This window comes from Salarias fasciatus, chromosome 20 (assembly GCF_902148845.1).
Source record: "Salarias fasciatus chromosome 20, fSalaFa1.1, whole genome shotgun sequence".
Taxonomy (NCBI): domain Eukaryota; kingdom Metazoa; phylum Chordata; class Actinopteri; order Blenniiformes; family Blenniidae; genus Salarias; species Salarias fasciatus.
Genome location: NC_043764.1, coordinates 29,850,307 through 29,869,557, shown reverse-complemented (window position 1 = coordinate 29,869,557; position 19,251 = coordinate 29,850,307). Strand labels below are relative to the sequence as shown.

The window sequence follows — 19,251 nt, the reverse complement described above, 5'->3', positions numbered from 1 at the left end:
CATTTCTACTTTTTTGTCTGCAGTTGGCCTCATAATTGAACACCACATGCTGTCAACACTTTGTAGGATAAATGATGTGAGACGGTGCACTGATGACCTTACTGCGGGAGAAGCTGTGGAGATGGTGTCCATATTTAAATGTTGTGGAGCCTCATTGATAAAACATGGCGGAGGATACATACTAAAAGCCAACATTGTTAACAGATCCTAATGAAAATGGCTGAACTTGAAATACATGTCTGTGAGTTGGAGACTCTCAGATTTCATGAGGTTCATTATTAACCATGTTAAATTATACACTCATACAAACAGATTATGCTTTGACTTTGGGTACATTTTAAAGGGGACATATTATGCTATTTTTCAGCCACATCATATAGGTCTCCGAAGCCCAAAAACATAGTATTTAAGTTTGTTCACGCCAAATTCATCCTTTGTTGGGAGTTTCAGCGGTCTAAAAAGTCGCTCTGAGGAGCCCTGCTCAGAACAGGCTGTTTCTGAGCCTGCTTCCCAGTATGCAATTGAACACATGTGGCCACGCCCACTCTCTCTCACACACACACACACACACACACACACACACACACACACACACACACACACACGTAGTGAGGGCACAGACAGGGAGAGGAGTTAAACCGTTTATTTCAGGATAAGCGGACCAAACTCAAACTCCACCGTTTCAGCTTCAGTTTCAGTTTCATCCACAAAATGTGGTGTAGCAAGACAGGGAGGAAACAGACAGTTTTGAAATTTGAACATCATAATGAGGCTACGGCAACACATGCTACTATAAGAAACTCTTCACAAGGTGAAAAAAGCATAATATGTCCCCTTTAAAGAAATCATCTAAAAAAAGAAACACATGCAGACACAAGGGTTATTCAGAATAAAATGAACTACACAATGGTTGAAATAACAAACATCAGGCGGGCAAGGTTTGCAAATATACATATGAGTGAAGAACATAATGAGTGCAGCTGCCATCCAAAACACTGCGGTATAAACTGATGAAGCTGGAGACACTGAACCGGCATCAGAACATATTGAAGTGAAAAGAAATCAATAATGGGTTAACTGTGTTTTTTTTTTTTAATTTTCTAAAACACTGAAAAGTACATCCGTCAGACTGAGACACAGTACAAATCAAAACACAGTTCATTTCATTCAAAGAGGCTCTTTTAAAGTGTGTAAATCAGTTCACAGTCAGTTTAGAAAGAAGCTCGTTTCATTTCTGCTCTTTTTTCTCCCACCGAACACTTTACACCAGACTTTGTTGATAATCTTAAATAATTACAGTCTTATTGTTTATTTAGAAAGCCATAAAAATGGCGTTTTTATTAGCTTGGCTAGTCGAGAAACCAGAAGAAAAGCCCTGATTTCACCTGGGTTCATTCTACAGACATAACGCTGACCCTGAAACTCATCGGACATGTGGGGTGTAGACCGGAGGCTGTGCTGGGCGGGGTGTGAGCAGCAGCTCTCACAGGTCTGGGTCGTCCCCCCTCAGCGTGTTGAACTCTTCGGGGGCAGAGTACTTGTCTGCGCCGTGACCGGCCGACTGGCGGAAACTGGCCGAGATCTCGTCGAAGGTGCGGCCCCGGGTCTCTGGCACCTTGAAGTAGGTGAAGGCGAAGAAGCCCAGCAGGAGGATGGTGAAGATGATGAAGACGTACGGCCCACACAGTTGCTGAAGGAGAAGATTCAGGTTTGTTTGTTGTTGTTGTTGTTGTTTTTTATTCTGTTTGGTTTTAAAAAGTGTAAATACTTGAATTTACAGGTTCTTCTCAAAGCTTTAGAAAGTCATGAAAAAGTTCGACATTTTTGTCACTTCAGAAAGTGAAACTCAAATACACCTAGAATTAATATTTCTAGTCTTTATTTCTTGAAATCGCTGTCTCAGAAAATGTGAATATTACATTAGATCAAAAATACCTATTAACAGAAATGTCAGGCTTCTGAAAAGTATGTTGGTTTCTCTGCACTCGGGACTCGGCTGGGCCTCCTTTAGCATGAATTGCTGAATCAATGCGGTTGGTCAGCAGAGGGAAGCTTGAACTGCTCTAAAGCGTCTTGACAGATGGCTGTGTTGGGTTGTTGTTGAACACAGTGGACCGGCAGCAGCAGACGAATGGCAGCAAACAGCATCGCTGTCTGTGGAAACGTCACACTGGACTTCAAGTAGCACGGACTCTGAGTCCCTCAGCTCATCCAACAGACTCCAGAACCTGGATTTACAAATTAAATCCAACACTGACTTTTATCTGAAAAAGTACTTTGGCAGTCCAGGTCTTTTTCTCCACCGTCCAGGTAAGACGCTCCTGACCTGGTCTCTGGTTCAGCAGTAACTTAATCCCTCCTTTGTTTCCAGATCCAGCATTGGTCCGTGTGCCGTGTCTCTCCATGCTCTGACTCCAGCCTCAGCCTGCTCCTTCTGAAACTCCCCCAGAATCTTAGATGCATTTCATTTGCATATTCACCCCTTCGCCTGAAGCACCTTTTAGCGCCACACTTTCTGCTTCCACTCAGCTTTCTGTTGATGTGCCTGGGAACAGCTCTCTGTGAACAACCAGCTTCTGTAGCCTTTAACCTTTTACCTTCTGTGGCTTATCCTCCTTGTGGAGAGCGTCAGAGTCTTCTGGACATCTGCCAAGTCAGCAGTCTTCCCCAGGATTGTGCAGCGTACAAACCCAGACTGAGACCATTTAAAGGCTCAGAGACCTTTGCAGGTGCTTTGAGTTCATCAGCTGATCGCAGTGCAGATGGAACTATGTCACAATATTCACATTTTCTGAGACAGTGAACTCTGGGTTTTCATTATCTGTGAGCCACAATCATCCAAAGCTCAAGAAAAAAAGGCTTGAAGTATTAATTCAATATATAATGAATCTGTGAAATATTTGGATTTCACTTTCTGAAATGAGTGACAAAAAATACTGACAGTCAAATTTTCTGAGACATGCCTGGATGGTGCCTTACACTGTTAATCACATTCACCTTCCACACACACATTGACACAGCAGTGGCTGACATACAAGGCACTGAGTCTGTCCAATGGAAGCAGTTTCAAAAAGTTTCTCACAGGTTGATAATCTTTCTCACTGTTGTTTAAAAAAAATTCAAAAATTTCCCCATAAACGGGGTTAGAGGTTTCCAAAAGTAGAGCTCCATAAAACCTGCTTTACCTCGACATACTGGAAGCACATCCCCACTAAAAAGTTGGCCGACCAGTTGGAGAAACCGGCCACGGCGATGGCGGCGGGCCGCGGGCCCTGACTGAAGAGCTCAGCCACAATGAACCAGGGGATGGGGCCGGGGCCGATCTCAAAGAAGGCCACGAAGCTGAAGATGGCCACGATGCTGACGTAGGACATCCAGCTGTGCTGGTCCTGAGGAGACAAACCCACCACACCGCGGCGCTTCACATCACAGGGCTCCGATTCGTCACCTGGGGAGTCGGATGTGTTTTCAGGAACTCACCAATAACGCCATGGCAACAGTCAGACAGATGGCTGAAACCGCCATTCCCATTAAACCGGTGAGGTGCAGAGGCCTCCGGCCGACGCGCTCCACCACAAACAGCTGCACCAGACAGGAGGGGCTGTTGCAGCGTCAAAGATGGACCAAGCGGAGATGCATGTGTGTTTATGTGCGTGCACGTACAGAGACCACGGTGAATGCAGTGTTGACCACTCCGGCTCCGATGGTTGCGTAGACGGGCTGCGACACCCCGGCTCGCTCGAAGATCCGAGTCGAATAGTAAAAGACCTGCGAATGAGAGTAAGGTCACTGACTCCAGCCTGCTGGACGTCTGTCCTCCTCACGGCGGTCCCGGACCCTCCCAGCAGGACTCACGGCGTTGATTCCAGACAGCTGCTGGGACAGCTGCAGCATGATGGCGATGAAGATGGGCTGGCGGTAGACCGGCGATCTGAACAGCTCGGGAATGGTCACCTTCTTCTCCCTCATCATCATCTGGCTCTCCTCCCTCATCTCCTCCATGTCCTCGCTCACGTCGTCGGAGCCCCGGAGCTTGATCAACACTGCGGGACAGTCGGCGATGAAGACGGACACGGCTGGGAGCTGACTGAGAAATGAGCCGATTACTGGGCCTTTCTGTGAGGAGATTGCATGTTCTTCCTGTGCATCTGTGGATTTTCTTGAGGTAGTCTGGCTTCATCCAACAGTGCATAAACATACATGTTAGCTTAAAGGCTAATTTCCCTGCAGGCCAGGTTTGGTTAATGCCTCTCTCTCTCTGTGTCCTGGGATGAACAGGCGAACATGTTTCACAGATTGTGTATTTTGTGCATCTGTCAGACTTAATCAACAAAATGGCAGCGACCACACGGAAGCTGCCATGGTGGCGGCCATATTGGATCCCACACCAGAGGCCTCTCCACTCTCCTGGGAATGTACACAAATGTTTTGGGGGGGGTTTATGGTTGTTTGTTTTTTAGCTTTCAGACAGAAGTTAGCTTCGTCCATGTCATTTTAATCCTGCCTTCTGCTAAGACGTGCTCTTTGAATGTTTTTAATGAAACTGTCATTGAAAATGGGCACCCGCTCATCGGTGCCTGGCCCTGTGTGTGTGTGTGTGTTTGTGTGTGTGTGTGTGTGTGTGTGTTACCATTGCGGGCCTTGGTTTCCTCGTTGCAGTTGATCAGAAGGTAGCGGGGGCTCTCGGGACAGATGGGCAGCAGAGCGCACTGCAGGACCGCCGGTAACACGGTGAAACCCAGCAGGAGAGGCCACAGGGAGGCATTCCCCATGATGGAGTCGATCCCAAAGATCTGCACAGCACAGACACAACAAACTTCAGCAGGCATGAACACACCGCAGGTACATCCAGGATCCAATTAAACAGCTCTGCATTACAGTCAGTTTGGGATGAAGCCATGAACTCAGGAGAGAGGCAGAACGTTAGAAACATGCCAGATTTAGAAAGTCCAGCTCAACGTCTGCAAACAAACTTTCAAAGAGAACAGCCTCATGCAGTTTAAGACTCGATTTCATATTTACCCTATGTGGAAAATACAGTGCAGAAGCATCGTGGTGCCAGTTTATTAATGAAGTGAATCAATGCAGATTAAAATGACCATTAATTTAGATTTAGAAATGAAAGAACTTCGATGAGTGATTTGTTAAAACCCGTTACGTTGAAGATTATTTAAAATATGAGCTGAAGAGGATCTGTGGGTTAAAGATCTCACCTGTGCCATGAGGATACCAACAACCACGCCCAGCTGGTGCAGCGTGCCCAACGCTCCCCGGAGCGAGGTCGGGGAGATCTCCTCAACGTACATGGGCACGAAGCCGGTGGAGAGGCCTGAATACAGACCGATGATGAAACGTCCAACGATGAGCATCTCGAAGGAGCCGGCCAGCTGGGAGAAGCCCATGAACGCAGCAGCGATGAAGGCCAGGACATTGGCCATGAGCATGGAGTTCTTCCTGTTGCGATCAAGGAACAGAAGCATCAGTGATCTTTCTTCATGGAAAACATCAAAGGAATGTTGCAGTCAGAGGAGCCGTACCGGCCGAAGCGGTTCACGAAGAGGGCGACGGAGAAGGAGCCAAACATGCCCCCCACGGAGAAGATGGCCACCGACAGGGACCACAGGGCCGTCAGCGTGGGCTGAGAGATGGGCTCCGAGAACCGGCTGCTCCACGTCTCGTTGTAGAAGTTCTCAATGGTCTGAAACACAAACCCACAACGCAGACTCGGACGCAATTTAACAGGACCACCAGTCTGAACCAGCTGCAGTCCACCAGTCCCCCTCGTCTGCCCTCACTTCTCTGTTTTACCGTCAGACCACATTATTTCTTAGATTTTTACAGAAACGTTGTACCAGTGTTACGTGCTCGTCACTGTCTCTGAACCCTAAATACCACTCTCTCTGATCCATTCTTTCTCTCTCTCTTTATGATATAAAAGCGGAGACTCACAGTTTGAGGAGCATTGATGACGCCGGTGTTGTAGCCAAACTGGAGCGAGCCGATCACAGCCGTTCCCACGGCCAGCATCAGCTGGGGCGTGACCTGCTCGCACAGGAAGAACAGAGAAAACGCTGTCAGCGAGGTCGTTATGACACACACACGACACACTGACTGACACAAAGTCTACCAATCCATCCAATCCAATCCATCTTTATTTATCAAGCACAGTTTAAACAAACCCAAGGTTATCAAAGTGCTGTACATTAAAATAATCAATAAAAATAGACATTAAAACAGACAACATAATAATGAAGGATAAAAGACCTGTGCACATAAAATAAACAATCAAGGTGGTGTTAAAAGCCAAGGAAAAGAGGTGCGTTTTAAGAAGAGATTACTACAAATCAATCCAGGAAAATGACCAAAATGACTTCAACATGAAACAGAGTGTATAGCCTGATTACACAGATTCTGTTTTTGATTAGGGTGTGTATAAGAGGAATGAGGCCTCATGTGTGTTCAGTATACAGAAGACTGGTTTCAAATGAACTAAAGGTCTGAAAACTCATAACTAAAACCTTCAATTTCATCACATTACAGCAGATTAAATTCGTCTGGAGCCTCGAAACATGTTTAACCCTTAAAATGAAGATAACTCAGCTCATACGATGTAGATATTGCTTCACTATTTCTGCATTTCTTGACTTCTTCATTGTAATTTAGAATAATAGACATTTTATAAAATATTTTTAAGACTTTTTTTAATCATTTATAACTTTAACTAGAAAGAGAAACTGTTTCTGGTGGTGAATCTTGGCCAAACCCAGCAGTAAATCATGTGTTTTCAGAGCTAATCCATACACTGCATGTTGACATCAGAGCAAACAGAGCGTCGCCTCCTTCAGTTTGGCTCCTACATCTGATCGGTGCCATGCATCGAGCTGCGGTTACCTTTCCACTGGACTCCATCAGGCTCTCAGTGTCCGCTCGTCCACAACACAATGCAGAAACCGACGGACTGTGGTGATCAGGCGTGGCTTCCTCAACAAAAACATGCCGCGGTCATGATGCTGTCTGCATGCCGAGGCCGTCCAGCCCGAGTGTAAACACACCTTACTGAGTTTCTCTGTCCATTCACCTGCTGCAGTAAGCAGCTTAGTGACGTGAGCACTAAGTGGATCTCAGCAGGATCCCTGAGTCCAGGAGAGGCCCTGAATCAGAGAGCTGATGTCCCCGAGAACACAGCAATTATTCTACTACTCATCCCTTTACACACACACACACACACACACACACACACACACACACACACACACACACACACACACACACACACAGATGGTCATTTAAAGGAGAATTAATTGGCTTCATCTGGTCTGAATCGAATCAGAATCTGAACACAGTGTTGGTTTTATCCTTCCTGTATTTCATTCACAGTGAAATCTGTTGTGTTTCAGGTGTAATTAGGTCTGTGGAGGTTCTTTTGAGTGTTTTCTACACACAAAGCTTTCCGAAACTGTGTGTGTGTGTGTGTGTACGTGCGTGTTTGGAGTCACTCGTGTTGATCCAGGTGAGAGGCTATTGCTTTCTGTCTAATCCTCTAAAGGCAGACTATTTATACATCCACTCAGAGGAATCAATTTATCTGGCAACTCACCTGCTGTGTGTGTGTGTGTGTTGAACAAGGGAAAAAAATAACAATAGACGTTGTTTTGGGAATGTGGTGTATGTCAGTGTTATATCATATCAGATTTCACCCGATATGTCGTCTGAGTGTCTCTGCAGAGTGAACTGGTGAGCTGACCGTCCTCCTGCTGGGTGCTTCGGGTGACTGCAGCCACCTGAGACACACCTGGTGTGTTCTATAATATAAACTCACATCATCGTTCCCTCTTCTGCCTCATGAGCTCACAGCAGTGTGTAGACTTGTGTTTGTTTTCCTGCTGTTACTCCTGATGGTTTCATACCTTTAGGTTCGACTTTATGTCTCTTAAAGCGATTTACAGGTGATTTAAAGATGTCACCAGCTGGGAATCAATAGGACAGAATACAAATACTTTATGAAGAAAATCGTCGATACTATATGATCTTTATAAGATGTTCTTTAGCAGATAAAGACAGTTAAAACTGTAAGTGGAAAGAATTGTTTTTAATGCAAATACAACATTAATTTTAAGTTTCACATGTACTCAAAATAAAATGCGTCTATAAAAATCAATAATGATACTATTTGATCTCATGAACCTGGTTTACATGGGTCCAAAACCCTTCTTAGAATCGGACTTGGTTTCCTGGTTTCCAGCTTTTCACACCTTCCACAGACTGAGCACATTTCAAACGTCAGCAAAACGATAAGTTGTCCTCTGACTAGTATCGGTCTGATACGGCCTCTGAGGGTGTGTAGGGTCTCTCCTCTGGTCCCGCCGGCCCAGAGGCCCGGTCCGTCTTGACCTGGCATGGCGTGCCGGGGCCTGGGGCTCCTTCCCCTGGGGCTGCTCTTCCCTGCTCTCCCCCTCAGGTGCTTCCTGTTTGGGGGGTTTGGGTCTTGGTCGGACGGTTTCCTGGGGCCCCCTGGGTCCGACGGGGTGCTGGTCGTGTGGCAGGTCTGGCCTGGGCCAGCTCGGCCTGGGCTCTGGGGGTGCTGCTAAATGAAAAGCTACGTTTACTACAATATCTTATCATGCTCACAAACAGAAGGTCACAGTCTGTTTGTTAAAACATTGTCTTTGTGAAGCTGTTGTCGTATTTTTATTTTTACACTGATGATATTCAGAGATATTTTGTCAAAACTGTTAATAGAACATTATTTCATGTTTTTTTTATTCATTGAAAAAGAATTAAAATAGGTCTTTTATCTGTTGTTGTTTTTGCTGTTTGACACAGAAAGTCTCCTCTGGGTCTGGTTCTGCAGGTCTCTTCCTGTTAACAGTGTTTCCTTCCCCCTGCTGCTGAACTTGCTCATGTGGAATCGTTCTTTATTCCCTGTAAAGGTGTTTTGAGCGGACTGTGTTCTGTTTGGTGCTCCATGAATTAAACTGATTTGTGTTTATGTTGAACTGATGAAATGAGCAAAGGGCCACTCGGTGGAAAACTCTGTGTTCCTGGTAACAACTCACCAAAATAGCCATGAGAATATAAGTGTCCTGGGCCATCTGCTGTGTGGAGCGGCGCTCAGCTGCAGGGTCAGGTCACCTCAGCTGCTTCGCTGCAGACCAGGTTGATTTATTTACCTTTGAGTGAAACTTTTCCACATCGATCTCATGCGGCCAGCTTTTTCCAGTCTTCTTCTGGTGCAGAGTGGCCCTGCCGGCAGCTCGCCGCTCTTACGTAACCACGTGCCGACCACCCTCCCTATACATTTCTGCACGTTGAAGCAGCTCAGAGAAGAGGAAGTCAGTTCAAACAATACAGGCACGGTGTGTATGAGCAGGCCATAGGAACTCAACGTATTCCCCACAGAACCTTCCATTTTTGGGGGGAAGTGAGAGGAGTGCCCCCTACACGTGACAACATGAGAAACCTGAGACCAGGATCTCCAACAGCCCTCCCTGTTCCCACATTTGCTCCCCTCTCCCCAGACTCTGACCAGCCGAACCCTCCTCCCAGACCAAATCGTTGTTCTGATCGCAGGCTTGCCACACATGCTCCCCTGTGCCTCAGACGCTGCACTGCCCCTGCTCCTGGAGGTAAGTCCGCTCTGCACCGTGCGCCATGTGCTCGGGAACAGCCCAGCACCGGGAGAACAGCAGGAATGTGAGGGAGGAACTCGTCTTGCCGTACTGCTGAGGCTAATTCAACTAACAGAGGAGCCGGCTGCGTGGCTGGTTTTAACACTTTGTACCAAACCTAAAACTGACGCCGCAACAGCTTCGTGAGACACTCAGGGGTGTTCAGAATTCACATTTTCTCTCATTCTCATCATTTTTTCTATTATTATTATTATTATTATTATTATTATTATTATCATTGTGTTTTATGTAGATGGTAAGACAATAAATGCTATTATAAGCAGCAGTTTTAAAAAATGTTTTGCTTTTGTTTGTTATTTTTAGCATGTAAATCTACACATTCGACCAAATTCAGCCAAATTTCTCTCGGGGGCTGAATTTTAAAATGTCTAAAAAATGTTTTCCTTGGAGGTGACAGCCTATAAAATGTTGTGGGAAAACACAGTTTATAAAGTTTTTCTTTCTCTCAACATGTCTGCTTTGGTGTTACAGAGTAAGTTTTTCTTATGCTGATGTTAGATCAATATACTGTTTGCAGACTGACCTACTAAAGGTTTAAAAAAAAAAGGATGCAAGCTTGATATTGTGTACACACACACACACACACACATGCACGCGCGCGTTGAAGCAGGTTTACTAACAGAATAAACCGAATATGAAGCAACAATAACAAAAAGAAACTTTTAAATGTGCTTTTCTTCCTGAAAGTGGAGCGTCAGATAGAACGTTTATTCCAGTGGATGTATTCAGAGCTTGCAGTGTGACCGACGTGCATGGTTTACTGTAAGGTTTGTTCACATGCGTTTGACTTGCACGGTGTCACTTTTCAGTGTGTGTTTGTCGGGGCTCGGCGCGTCCAGCAGGTCGATCTGCTGTAAACATCCTGATGATCTGAGGCTGTTTGAGTTACGTCACAAACTCAAACAGAAAGAGCAATTTATTCTCAAGTTTCAGTGGATTTTAGGGCCTCCCTGAATCACACTGGATCACACTGTTTTTTAAATGTGCTATATAAATAAAATTGAATTGAATTGAATTGAAAAACTAATATTTCTGGATGTGCCGCTGGGTGAATGATTGAACTCTGTTCTGCAGAAAGACTTTCTGTCATTCTAAATATTCTGACAATGGCTGAGTATTTGCATTGTTGAATTTCTTTACAAACTAAATCTGGTTATTAATTGATGGTCCCCTCGCTGTGTCCTGGTTTTTCGTGGATTAAACTGGAACACTTGAGGATCCGTTTACTGAAGGCAGGTGACAGGAATCGGAGTGGACAGTGACAGCAGCTTTGTTTGGTTGTGAGTGGTGAACGTCCTGATTTGTGGCGTCTGATTGGTGCGTCGTTCAGAGGGTGTGTCAGCGTCACAAACACACAAATGACGCAACCGAGGGAAAACTCTGGACCTTTGCTACTCTCCCTCTTTGCAACACAGCGCGTTCTCAACTGAAAGTAATAATTTATCTACACTCCACTGAATTATAACCGTCAGTAAAATCTATTTATTGCTGATTTTTTTTTGTCTATTGTTCAACTTTCCTTCAGTTTGCAGACTTCCTCTGAATGAGCGGCAGGCACACAGACTTTAAAGTGAACCCTAAATCAAAGTGCATTTCTTTAGCATGCAGAGAGTTCATGTTGTCAGTTCTGCCAATGAGAGACCAGTGGTTTCCTCTCTGAGGGGGAATCTTCTGAATGGAGTCCACGTGACTAATTTGAACGAAGTGTCAATGTCTGAGGAGCCAGCTCAGTCATGTTTGAGCAGCGGGGTCATTTTCAGCTGTTATCTCTTTACGGTGATTACTGAGGCCTGCAGGGAATAGACACCCACAGCTGGAGCCCCGCAGGCTTCGTTCACCCTCATATCTGCGCGGCCACAGCGCCACACTGACCACACTGACATTCCAGCTTTTTTTATTAGCTGAAAGAATTAAGCTGAAGACATACTGATGATTGGAAAATTACTTCTCCGCATGTAACCTGACCACAGTTCAACAGAACCACACCGAATAAGAAGCAGAGGGAATCGGACCAGGAAACTCACTTCTCTAACCTCTGTGTCGCCATGCCACCTGTCTGCCTCGGTGCGTCGATGTTGTGCAGAAGCAGCAGGGAGATCAGCTGACATTCAGGATGAATTTGGTCTTTCAAACTGAATCGTTGGAAGGTGTGAATGAACGTTTCTGTCGTCATCTCCACGGCTGCAGGTCTGGAGAGCCCACCCCGGATCAGCCTGTGCTGGCTCTCCCTGATGGGAGACGCCAGCTGTTTAGAAGCAGTGTGAGCTCAGGGAACTCCGCCCTGGGAGCCAGCAGATCCAGGGCTAATTGATCGGTATTCAGTTGATCATCAGAACCATCAAGCAGGTCACTGTATGCTGAATCTCATTCCTGCGTCCTGGTTGTTTGGATATCAGGCGTCCGCTAGCGGTGTCATGTTTGATCGTGTTGCTGGGGTGGATGAACGGCCACAGGTGTCGGGGTGTACAGGAGGGGCTGAGTGCAGATCAGGATCAACGAGGACGAGGTGCGATGTCTGCTCAGGTCTCCACATTTCTCTTGTTTAATACACAAGAGCTAATCTCCAAATTAATGATGACGATTATATAAATTCAGCATCAGTCTGAGTTCTTGCGATCAGGATTGTCTTCTTTCAGGATTCTCCGTCTCTTTCGCGTTCTGCCTGCTCAGCTTCTCCACATGTTCAAGCAAACGGTAAACAGATATGATCTGGAAGCAAGCGTGGCGTCCCTGCACCTTTATGGTGTTTGTTCTTCCATTGCTACATTTGACCCGACGCAGACACATGGCTGTGTTTGTGGTTCACATGTGCACGTTGACGCCGGTCACATTGCTGGAAGGTAGCAGCTAAAGTCGTCCTTCCTCACGTTTCTGGGTCTGAAGGGTTTTTCCTAAACTGCACACACGGAGAATGGGGGTAAAGGTTTGGCTGTCATGCAGATTTCTGAACATGAACATTCTGCTTTGGAGTCCATGAATCAGATCAGCATCAATGCATTTCCGATCACGGCTTGAGGACAGATGAGGGAACATGACTGGATCAAAGAGCTTCAAGGTCAAGTCAGCACTTCCAACCAGTTATTAAGCCATGAAGGGGCAGTTTCCCCTGGGGGAGGGTGAATTATCCTGCTGAGGGCAGCGGCAGGCATGAGGAAACAGTGTATGACGAAAACTCGTTGCACGTTTGACCACATTACCCAACACGGCTTGGCCACACGCGACCGTATGAACCCCCGATGTTCCTCCTGCGGCGGCCGGACCACATGGACGCCGCTCTGCTCGCCATGTGCTCGCCGGTCAGCTGTCTCCATCGCCGCTCTGTTTTTGTCCTGTCCTTTATCTCTTCTGGTGGAGATAAACCGCCTCGGACAGAAAGCACACACGAGCCGAGGATGTGCTCTGACTCAGTAGCATCACTGCTTGGTCAAACACACACACACACACACACACACACACACACACACACACACACACGGATGTGTGTTCAGTTTTCTTGAGTTCTAAGCTTATTTCTGACATTAACAAAATAGTAATCCATCTTCATTATTTTCCCAAGCTGCCATCTGTTTGAAGACACGGTGTTTCTACTGGAACAGTCGCTATGGAACTACAGAAGCTTTCGAACGGGAACCACCATGAAGCCGCCGGGTCTCCGGAGGGCGGGTAGGCTCCATTCTGCTGGATTACTGACGTCGGTGAATGCTTCTGTATTTTCATTCCAATGACGATTTCCTCTCTCTTTGTGACCGATTGCAGAGTCCCACACGAGGAAGAGATGTTTCAGCAGCAGAAGATAGACGACGGTTCGAAGACACCCCAGTTCACAGACGTGAGTGTGAGACAGGCAGTGACTGGAGATCCGTTCACAAATTCTATTGTGTGAATGAGGTTCCAGAATTAATGAATGACAGATAAGAAGATGGATAAACATGATCTGAATTACTAAAAATATTAGTACACCCAGGCAGATTTAACTAGTCGTCAATGTAGTTCAGTTTGTTTTACAGTTGTTTCAGTTAGTTAATGTGAAAATGTCAATTAAATGTAGTGATCTGCGGTTTTAATGTCTATGAACCAGTGTATTGTTGAGCTCTATGGCTGGAAGCCGTTCCACAGAGACCTTCTCTCATCTCTTTCTGAAGCTTTTTGAGGGGCGTTTGAGAGAAATCTTATCTCTGATTTCCAGTTCCACGGAGAAACCTCTTTTGGGATGTCAGTCTTTAACCTGAGCAATGCTATAATGGGCAGCGGCATCCTGGGACTGTCTTACGCCATGTCCAACACCGGCATTGTGCTTTTCCTGTGAGTACCAAACAAATAGAAACATAAGAATTCATGGTTAGGCTCGCTCTGTTGGAATGGGACTTGTTGTGTTTGATGTGTTTGTGTGTGTTTTCCATCTGAAATAATTGATTTAGGTTAGAGCTGTCCAGACATGAGATTTACTCACTGCGGTTTTGACGTCCCTGTGCTGCGTTTTGCAGGATTCTGCTGACGTGCATCGCCTGTCTGTCCTGTTACTCCGTCCACTTGCTGCTACGGAGCGCAGGAGTTGTGGGTAAAGCTTGATTTAAAGAGCCCAGCTTCCTTTTCTCTGTCCTGTTCATCGTGCGGATGTCAGCGTTTACAGGCACTCTGTTCGTATCTGTTCAGGTATCCGTGCCTACGAGCAGCTCGGTCTGCGAGCTTTTGGACAACCAGGGAAGATTTTGGCCGCTGTCGCCATTACTCTTCATAATATTGGAGGTAAAACACTAAAGCCTGTAACCCAAAGTGGGAGTTCCAAAATTTTATGTCTCTATTTAAAAGAAATAGGTGATTTGTGTGTGGGAAAGTGAGCAGGATGATTCACATTTGACCTTATTTTCATTCAAACTTGATGGAAATTGGCCAGATCTCAGTTTGCTGCTGTTTCCTTCTCCCTCACAGCCATGTCCAGCTACCTGTTCATAGTGAAGTACGAACTGCCATTGGTCATCCAAGCCTTTCTGGGCCAAACGACAACTTCAGAGTGAGTATCCTTGATAGATACTTGAAATCCAAATTCAACTGATTTCGTGATTCTAATGGTTGTGCCATTTGAAATGTTTAAACACACTGTCAGGCAAAATTTAATAAGAAACCCTCTCAACAGAGACTTATACCTGAGATGTTCATGAAATTATTTTAATATATTAGATAATAGCTTGGAGTCAGAAGGTGTGTTTTGGTGAATTCTAAAATCCAGCATATACTTCAAGAAGCCCAGTCAGCTTGTTTACACGCGCCCTGTTCATTAGCTCGACCCTTTTTGCGGTTCGCCTCTTCTGCATGAATGTAAGTATGTTTGTTTTTGTAAACTCTCACCAGCATGGCCCCTGTGTATATCATAAAGCTAGTAGTTTTTTTTCATCATGGCGTATTTGCACTGCAGTTCTGTGATGACACTTCAAATCTTCCTTTATAAAGTATGATGTTTTCAATGTTTTTAATCAAAAAATGTTCCCGAAAACCAAAATAAACTAAACAAAAACATGTGGAGCATTTCACAGCTGACGGGGGGGGGGGGGGGGGGGGGGGGGGGGGGGGGGCGTGTCAGGTCTGATTTTTGATGAAAGCAGTGTTCTGCCTTTTCGAAGTGAAGGTAACGAAGAATCATCACAAAAAAATCTGTTTTGGAGGATATTCATTCTCTGAACCAACCATAGTTAATGTTAACTCCCTGCCACAGGGAGCCTCTGGGGCTCAAAGGTCAGGCTCAGGGACCCACAGTGCTGACCTGACCTTACAACTAAGTAAATTATTTCTTCTTTTCTTAAGAAGTCTGTATTTGTGTTCTGTAACTACAGAAGTTTTTGATGCTGCACAGTTAAAGTTTAATAAACCAGCTTAATGAACCTTTTCTTCAACCAAACATGTTTTATGCTGGTTAAACGGGTAATTCTCTCAAAACAAAAGCTTCAAATCTATATTAAAAAAAAAAAAACAGCTGAGGACATCTATTAAACACTAAGGGCAATGTGTGTCTTTCTTCAGGTGTAAACCTAACAACGTTATTTTAAACATTCTCCAGTTTGTGCTAGTTTAACAGTGAATGTAACCCTCATGTTGCAGCTCTGTGAGTGTTTGACGCCTGACGTCCTGCCACATTAACAAAAGCTGTGGTTGTTTGAGTGCTTACTCTTTCATTTTTCATTTTTTGTATTTAGTGACTGGTTTATGAATGGGAACTACCTCATTATCATCGTGACTGTGTGCATCATCCTCCCTCTGGCCATGATGAGACACTTAGGTAGGACCTGTCAGACGAACCCTCAGTATTTTAAACGCCACAGAGAGAAGACTGTCTCAGATGCTCATGTCTTTTCTTCCACTCTTCAGGCTACCTGGGTTACACCAGCGGGTTCTCCCTCACCTGCATGGTTTTCTTCCTCTCTGCGGTCAGTCATCACCATCAGGATTAGATTAAAAAACTACGATTCCAGCATTGAAAACGTGCGTTATTGTCACCAGATGTTGAAACTTCATGCTCAACGAGTTTCTCTCCTCTTCAGGTCATTTACAAGAGGTTTAATATTGCCTGTCCTCTGGAAGTGTTTGGGAACTACTCCATGAACTCAACCGTCCCAGAGGGCACGTGCACAGCGAAATTATTCACCATCAACCCGGAGGTGGGAGGCACGAGCACACACACACACACACACACACATACACATCTATTTGCGGGTGCAATATATCCTGTCTGCGTGAACACGTGGCGGGACACGTTCACCCTCGATGTGCCGCCTGAAGGTCCACCAAAGCAAACCGGCCTGTCACTCGATCCTCAGACTGCCTACACCATCCCCATCCTGGCCTTCGCGTTCGTGTGCCACCCCGAGGTTCTCCCAATCTACACCGAGCTGAGCAAGTGAGATCCACAACGCCGCTACGTCACAGCGCTGAATGCACGTCCGTCTGCGCTAACGCTGTCACGTTGTTTCCTTAAAGCCCGACCAAGAAGAGAATGCAGAACATCGGAAATGTCTCCATCCTGGGAATGTTCATCATGTACTTCTTCACGGCCATATTTGGATATCTGACTTTCTACGGTGAGATCAGCGCCTGGCGGAAAGGGAATGAAATGCTCATCGTCATCAGCACCGCCATCATCATCATCATCATCGTCTCGTGTGTGTGTGTGTGTGTGTGTGTGTGTGTGTGTGTGTGTGTGTGTGTGTGTGTGTGTGTAGAGAACACAGAGGCTGAGCTGCTCCATACCTACAACAAGGTGGACCCTCTGGACACTCTGATCCTGTGTGTCCGTCTGGCTGTGCTGGTGGCTGTAACTCTGACTGTACCTGTGGTCTTATTCCCGGTAAGACCGATCGCTCCTCTGCAGAAATGAAGATGTTAAATTATTGAAATTATTGAATGCTACAGATAGAAAGCTCTTGTTGTGGACAGTTGATTGGTTGGCTAGTGTGAGATGTGGCGATGGCCAGTTGTGAGCGTGCGGGATCAGCCTTCCCTGGTGGTCTCCCTTCAGATCGCCGGGCCCTCCTGCAGCTGCTCTTCCCCGGGAGGCCTTTCCACTGGGCGCGACACATCGCCATCGCCGTCTGCCTGCTCTCTGCGTCAACCTGCTGGTCATCCTCGTCCCCAACATCCGGGACATCTTTGGCATCACTGGTAGGACATGGGGTTGTAGAGGTGCTGCCCTTATCAGTGCCCGCAGTGCTGAAAGCCGCTGGTTCTGGACTGAAATCCTGATCTGTCGTGTCTGCAGGGGCCACCACTGCTCCCACCCTCATCTTCATTCTCCCCGGACTCTTCTACATCAGGATCATCCCTTCCAACCAGGAGCCCCTTAGCTCCAGACCAAAAATCCAGGTTTGGCTCTATTTTTCATTAAAGTCCTGAGTATCAATATGTATATTCGATAAAAAGAAATCTGCAGCATTTGAGTGTTTCCTCCTTCTCCTTCAGGCTGCGGTTTCACTGCGCTGGGCTTCATTTTCATGAGCATGAGTCTGACCTTCATTGCAATCGACTGGATCACCGGCGTGAAGCGGAAGTCACGGCGGCCATTAAGGAGCAGAGCGGCAGCTCCTGCTGGTCCCTCTGCCGGCGCCACGAGACGAGAAGCCAGAGCCAGACTCCTGCTGGATGCCTCCAGCTTTGAAGGGATGGTGGTCGTGATGTAAGGACAGCGTGCCGAGGAGCCCGGCGTTGTTATTGTTCCCGTCCAGCTACACGTGCACCACCAGGACGTCCCTCAGCCAATGAGAGCAATCTGCCTTAGCACGGGTCAATGCGGTGTATGTTACAACCAATGAGGAACACATCTGATTACCAGAGCTTTGATTTAGAAATTATTTAGTCTGTCTGTATAATATTTTGAATATTTTTGAAAACCAAAATCCAGTTTTGTTGTTTGATATGTTTAATTATTTATACTAATTGAACATTACTGTAAGTTTAATTTGAAAAACATGTCCAAGCATGTCAGACAAAAGGCAGATATAAGGTTTTATACTGTTTTAATTGATGCAATTAAATTGTGGATGTTGGGGGAGAGAAGATTTTGTTGTTTAATAAAAACTGTACAAAGCACAGGATGTGGCTTCTTGACTGCAGTGCATGAAATCCACCGTGCTCTGTGTTATAAAAGCCTCGTTCAGGGAGTGATGTGTTTACCTGTGGAGTCAGGACAAATCAGCATGGAGTCTGGTCCATCAGCAGGAGGGGGGCGGTGGAGCAGCGGGTGGGGGGGTGTCATGGGGGCAGTGTGTGGTTTCAGTTCATCAGTCTAGAGTGTGTGTCTGTCGTTTGGCCTGTCCCACTCCGTTGATGCTCCAGTCGTCCTGTCCCCGTTCGCAGATGGTCGTTGCTGTTGCTGTTGGAGCGGGTGGGGGGCGGAGAGGACTCGAGTCTTCCAGGGGGTTGTTTTGAATTCCAGGGCCGGCACAATGCAATCAGTTGGTATCTTGTTTTGATGTGGAAGAAGCCGTTTGACCTTCCTCTGCTTGGCTCTCCACTTCTGAGACCAGCAGCTGCGTTAACCCTTCAGTGATGAAGACATTCAATCCACCACAACCCCAGTCAAACTGTCCATCTTACGACTGAAGCTGCCAAAACGGTCAGCGGCAGCTTTTGCCCGTTAGTTTTGGTGGACATCTTAGTTCTCCAGAACGTCAGGCCGCAGCACAGGCCAATCAGCGGCAGACCGGCAGGCTGAGTCCTGTCCGAGCAGGAAGGTGGAGAGACTCTGGCCCAAGTGGAGGAGTTAAAGTATCTGGGGTCTTGTTCACGAGTGAGGATGGATGGAGCGTGAGGTGACAGGCGGATCGGTGCAGCGTCCGCAGTGATCAGTCGTATCGGTTCGTTGTGGTGAAGAGGGAGCTGAGCCGAAAGGTTGAAGCTCTCGATTTACCGGTCAATCTACGTTCCCACCCTCACCTATGGTCATGAGCTTTGGGTCCATGACCGAAAGGACAAGATCCGGATACAAGCGGTCGAAATGAGCTTCCTCCGTAGGGTGGCTGGGCGCTCCCTTAGAGATAGAGTGAGGAGCCAGTCACCAGGGAGGAGCTCGGAGTAG

General features: G+C 46.4%; 2 protein-coding genes across 2 annotated transcripts; one reads left to right on the top strand and one right to left on the bottom strand.

Annotated features, from left to right (window-relative positions):
- Positions 1 to 1,483: 1,483 nt before the first annotated feature.
- LOC115408425 (solute carrier family 2, facilitated glucose transporter member 1-like) lies at positions 1,484 to 6,919 on the bottom strand. The gene is made up of 10 exons (XM_030119181.1): positions 6,892 to 6,919; positions 5,950 to 6,042; positions 5,538 to 5,698; positions 5,214 to 5,454; positions 4,631 to 4,793; positions 3,856 to 4,043; positions 3,664 to 3,768; positions 3,481 to 3,582; positions 3,186 to 3,389; positions 1,484 to 1,690 (listed from the first exon to the last, which is right to left on the bottom strand). The coding sequence occupies exons 1-10, from the start codon at positions 6,907 to 6,909 to the stop codon at positions 1,484 to 1,486; spliced, it is 1,482 nt and encodes a 493-aa protein (XP_029975041.1). The 5' UTR covers positions 6,910 to 6,919.
- A 6,355-nt stretch (positions 6,920 to 13,274) lies between these two features.
- On the top strand, positions 13,275 to 17,751 carry LOC115408426 (sodium-coupled neutral amino acid transporter 3-like). Its single transcript, XM_030119182.1, has 15 exons — positions 13,275 to 13,352; positions 13,446 to 13,518; positions 13,876 to 13,991; positions 14,174 to 14,247; positions 14,343 to 14,435; positions 14,619 to 14,700; positions 15,878 to 15,960; positions 16,050 to 16,108; positions 16,223 to 16,339; positions 16,499 to 16,578; positions 16,659 to 16,759; positions 16,901 to 17,025; positions 17,197 to 17,339; positions 17,437 to 17,540; positions 17,637 to 17,751. The coding sequence occupies exons 1-14, from the start codon at positions 13,291 to 13,293 to the stop codon at positions 17,519 to 17,521; spliced, it is 1,293 nt and encodes a 430-aa protein (XP_029975042.1). The 5' UTR covers positions 13,275 to 13,290; the 3' UTR covers positions 17,522 to 17,540; positions 17,637 to 17,751.
- The last annotated feature ends 1,500 nt before the right edge of the window (positions 17,752 to 19,251 follow it).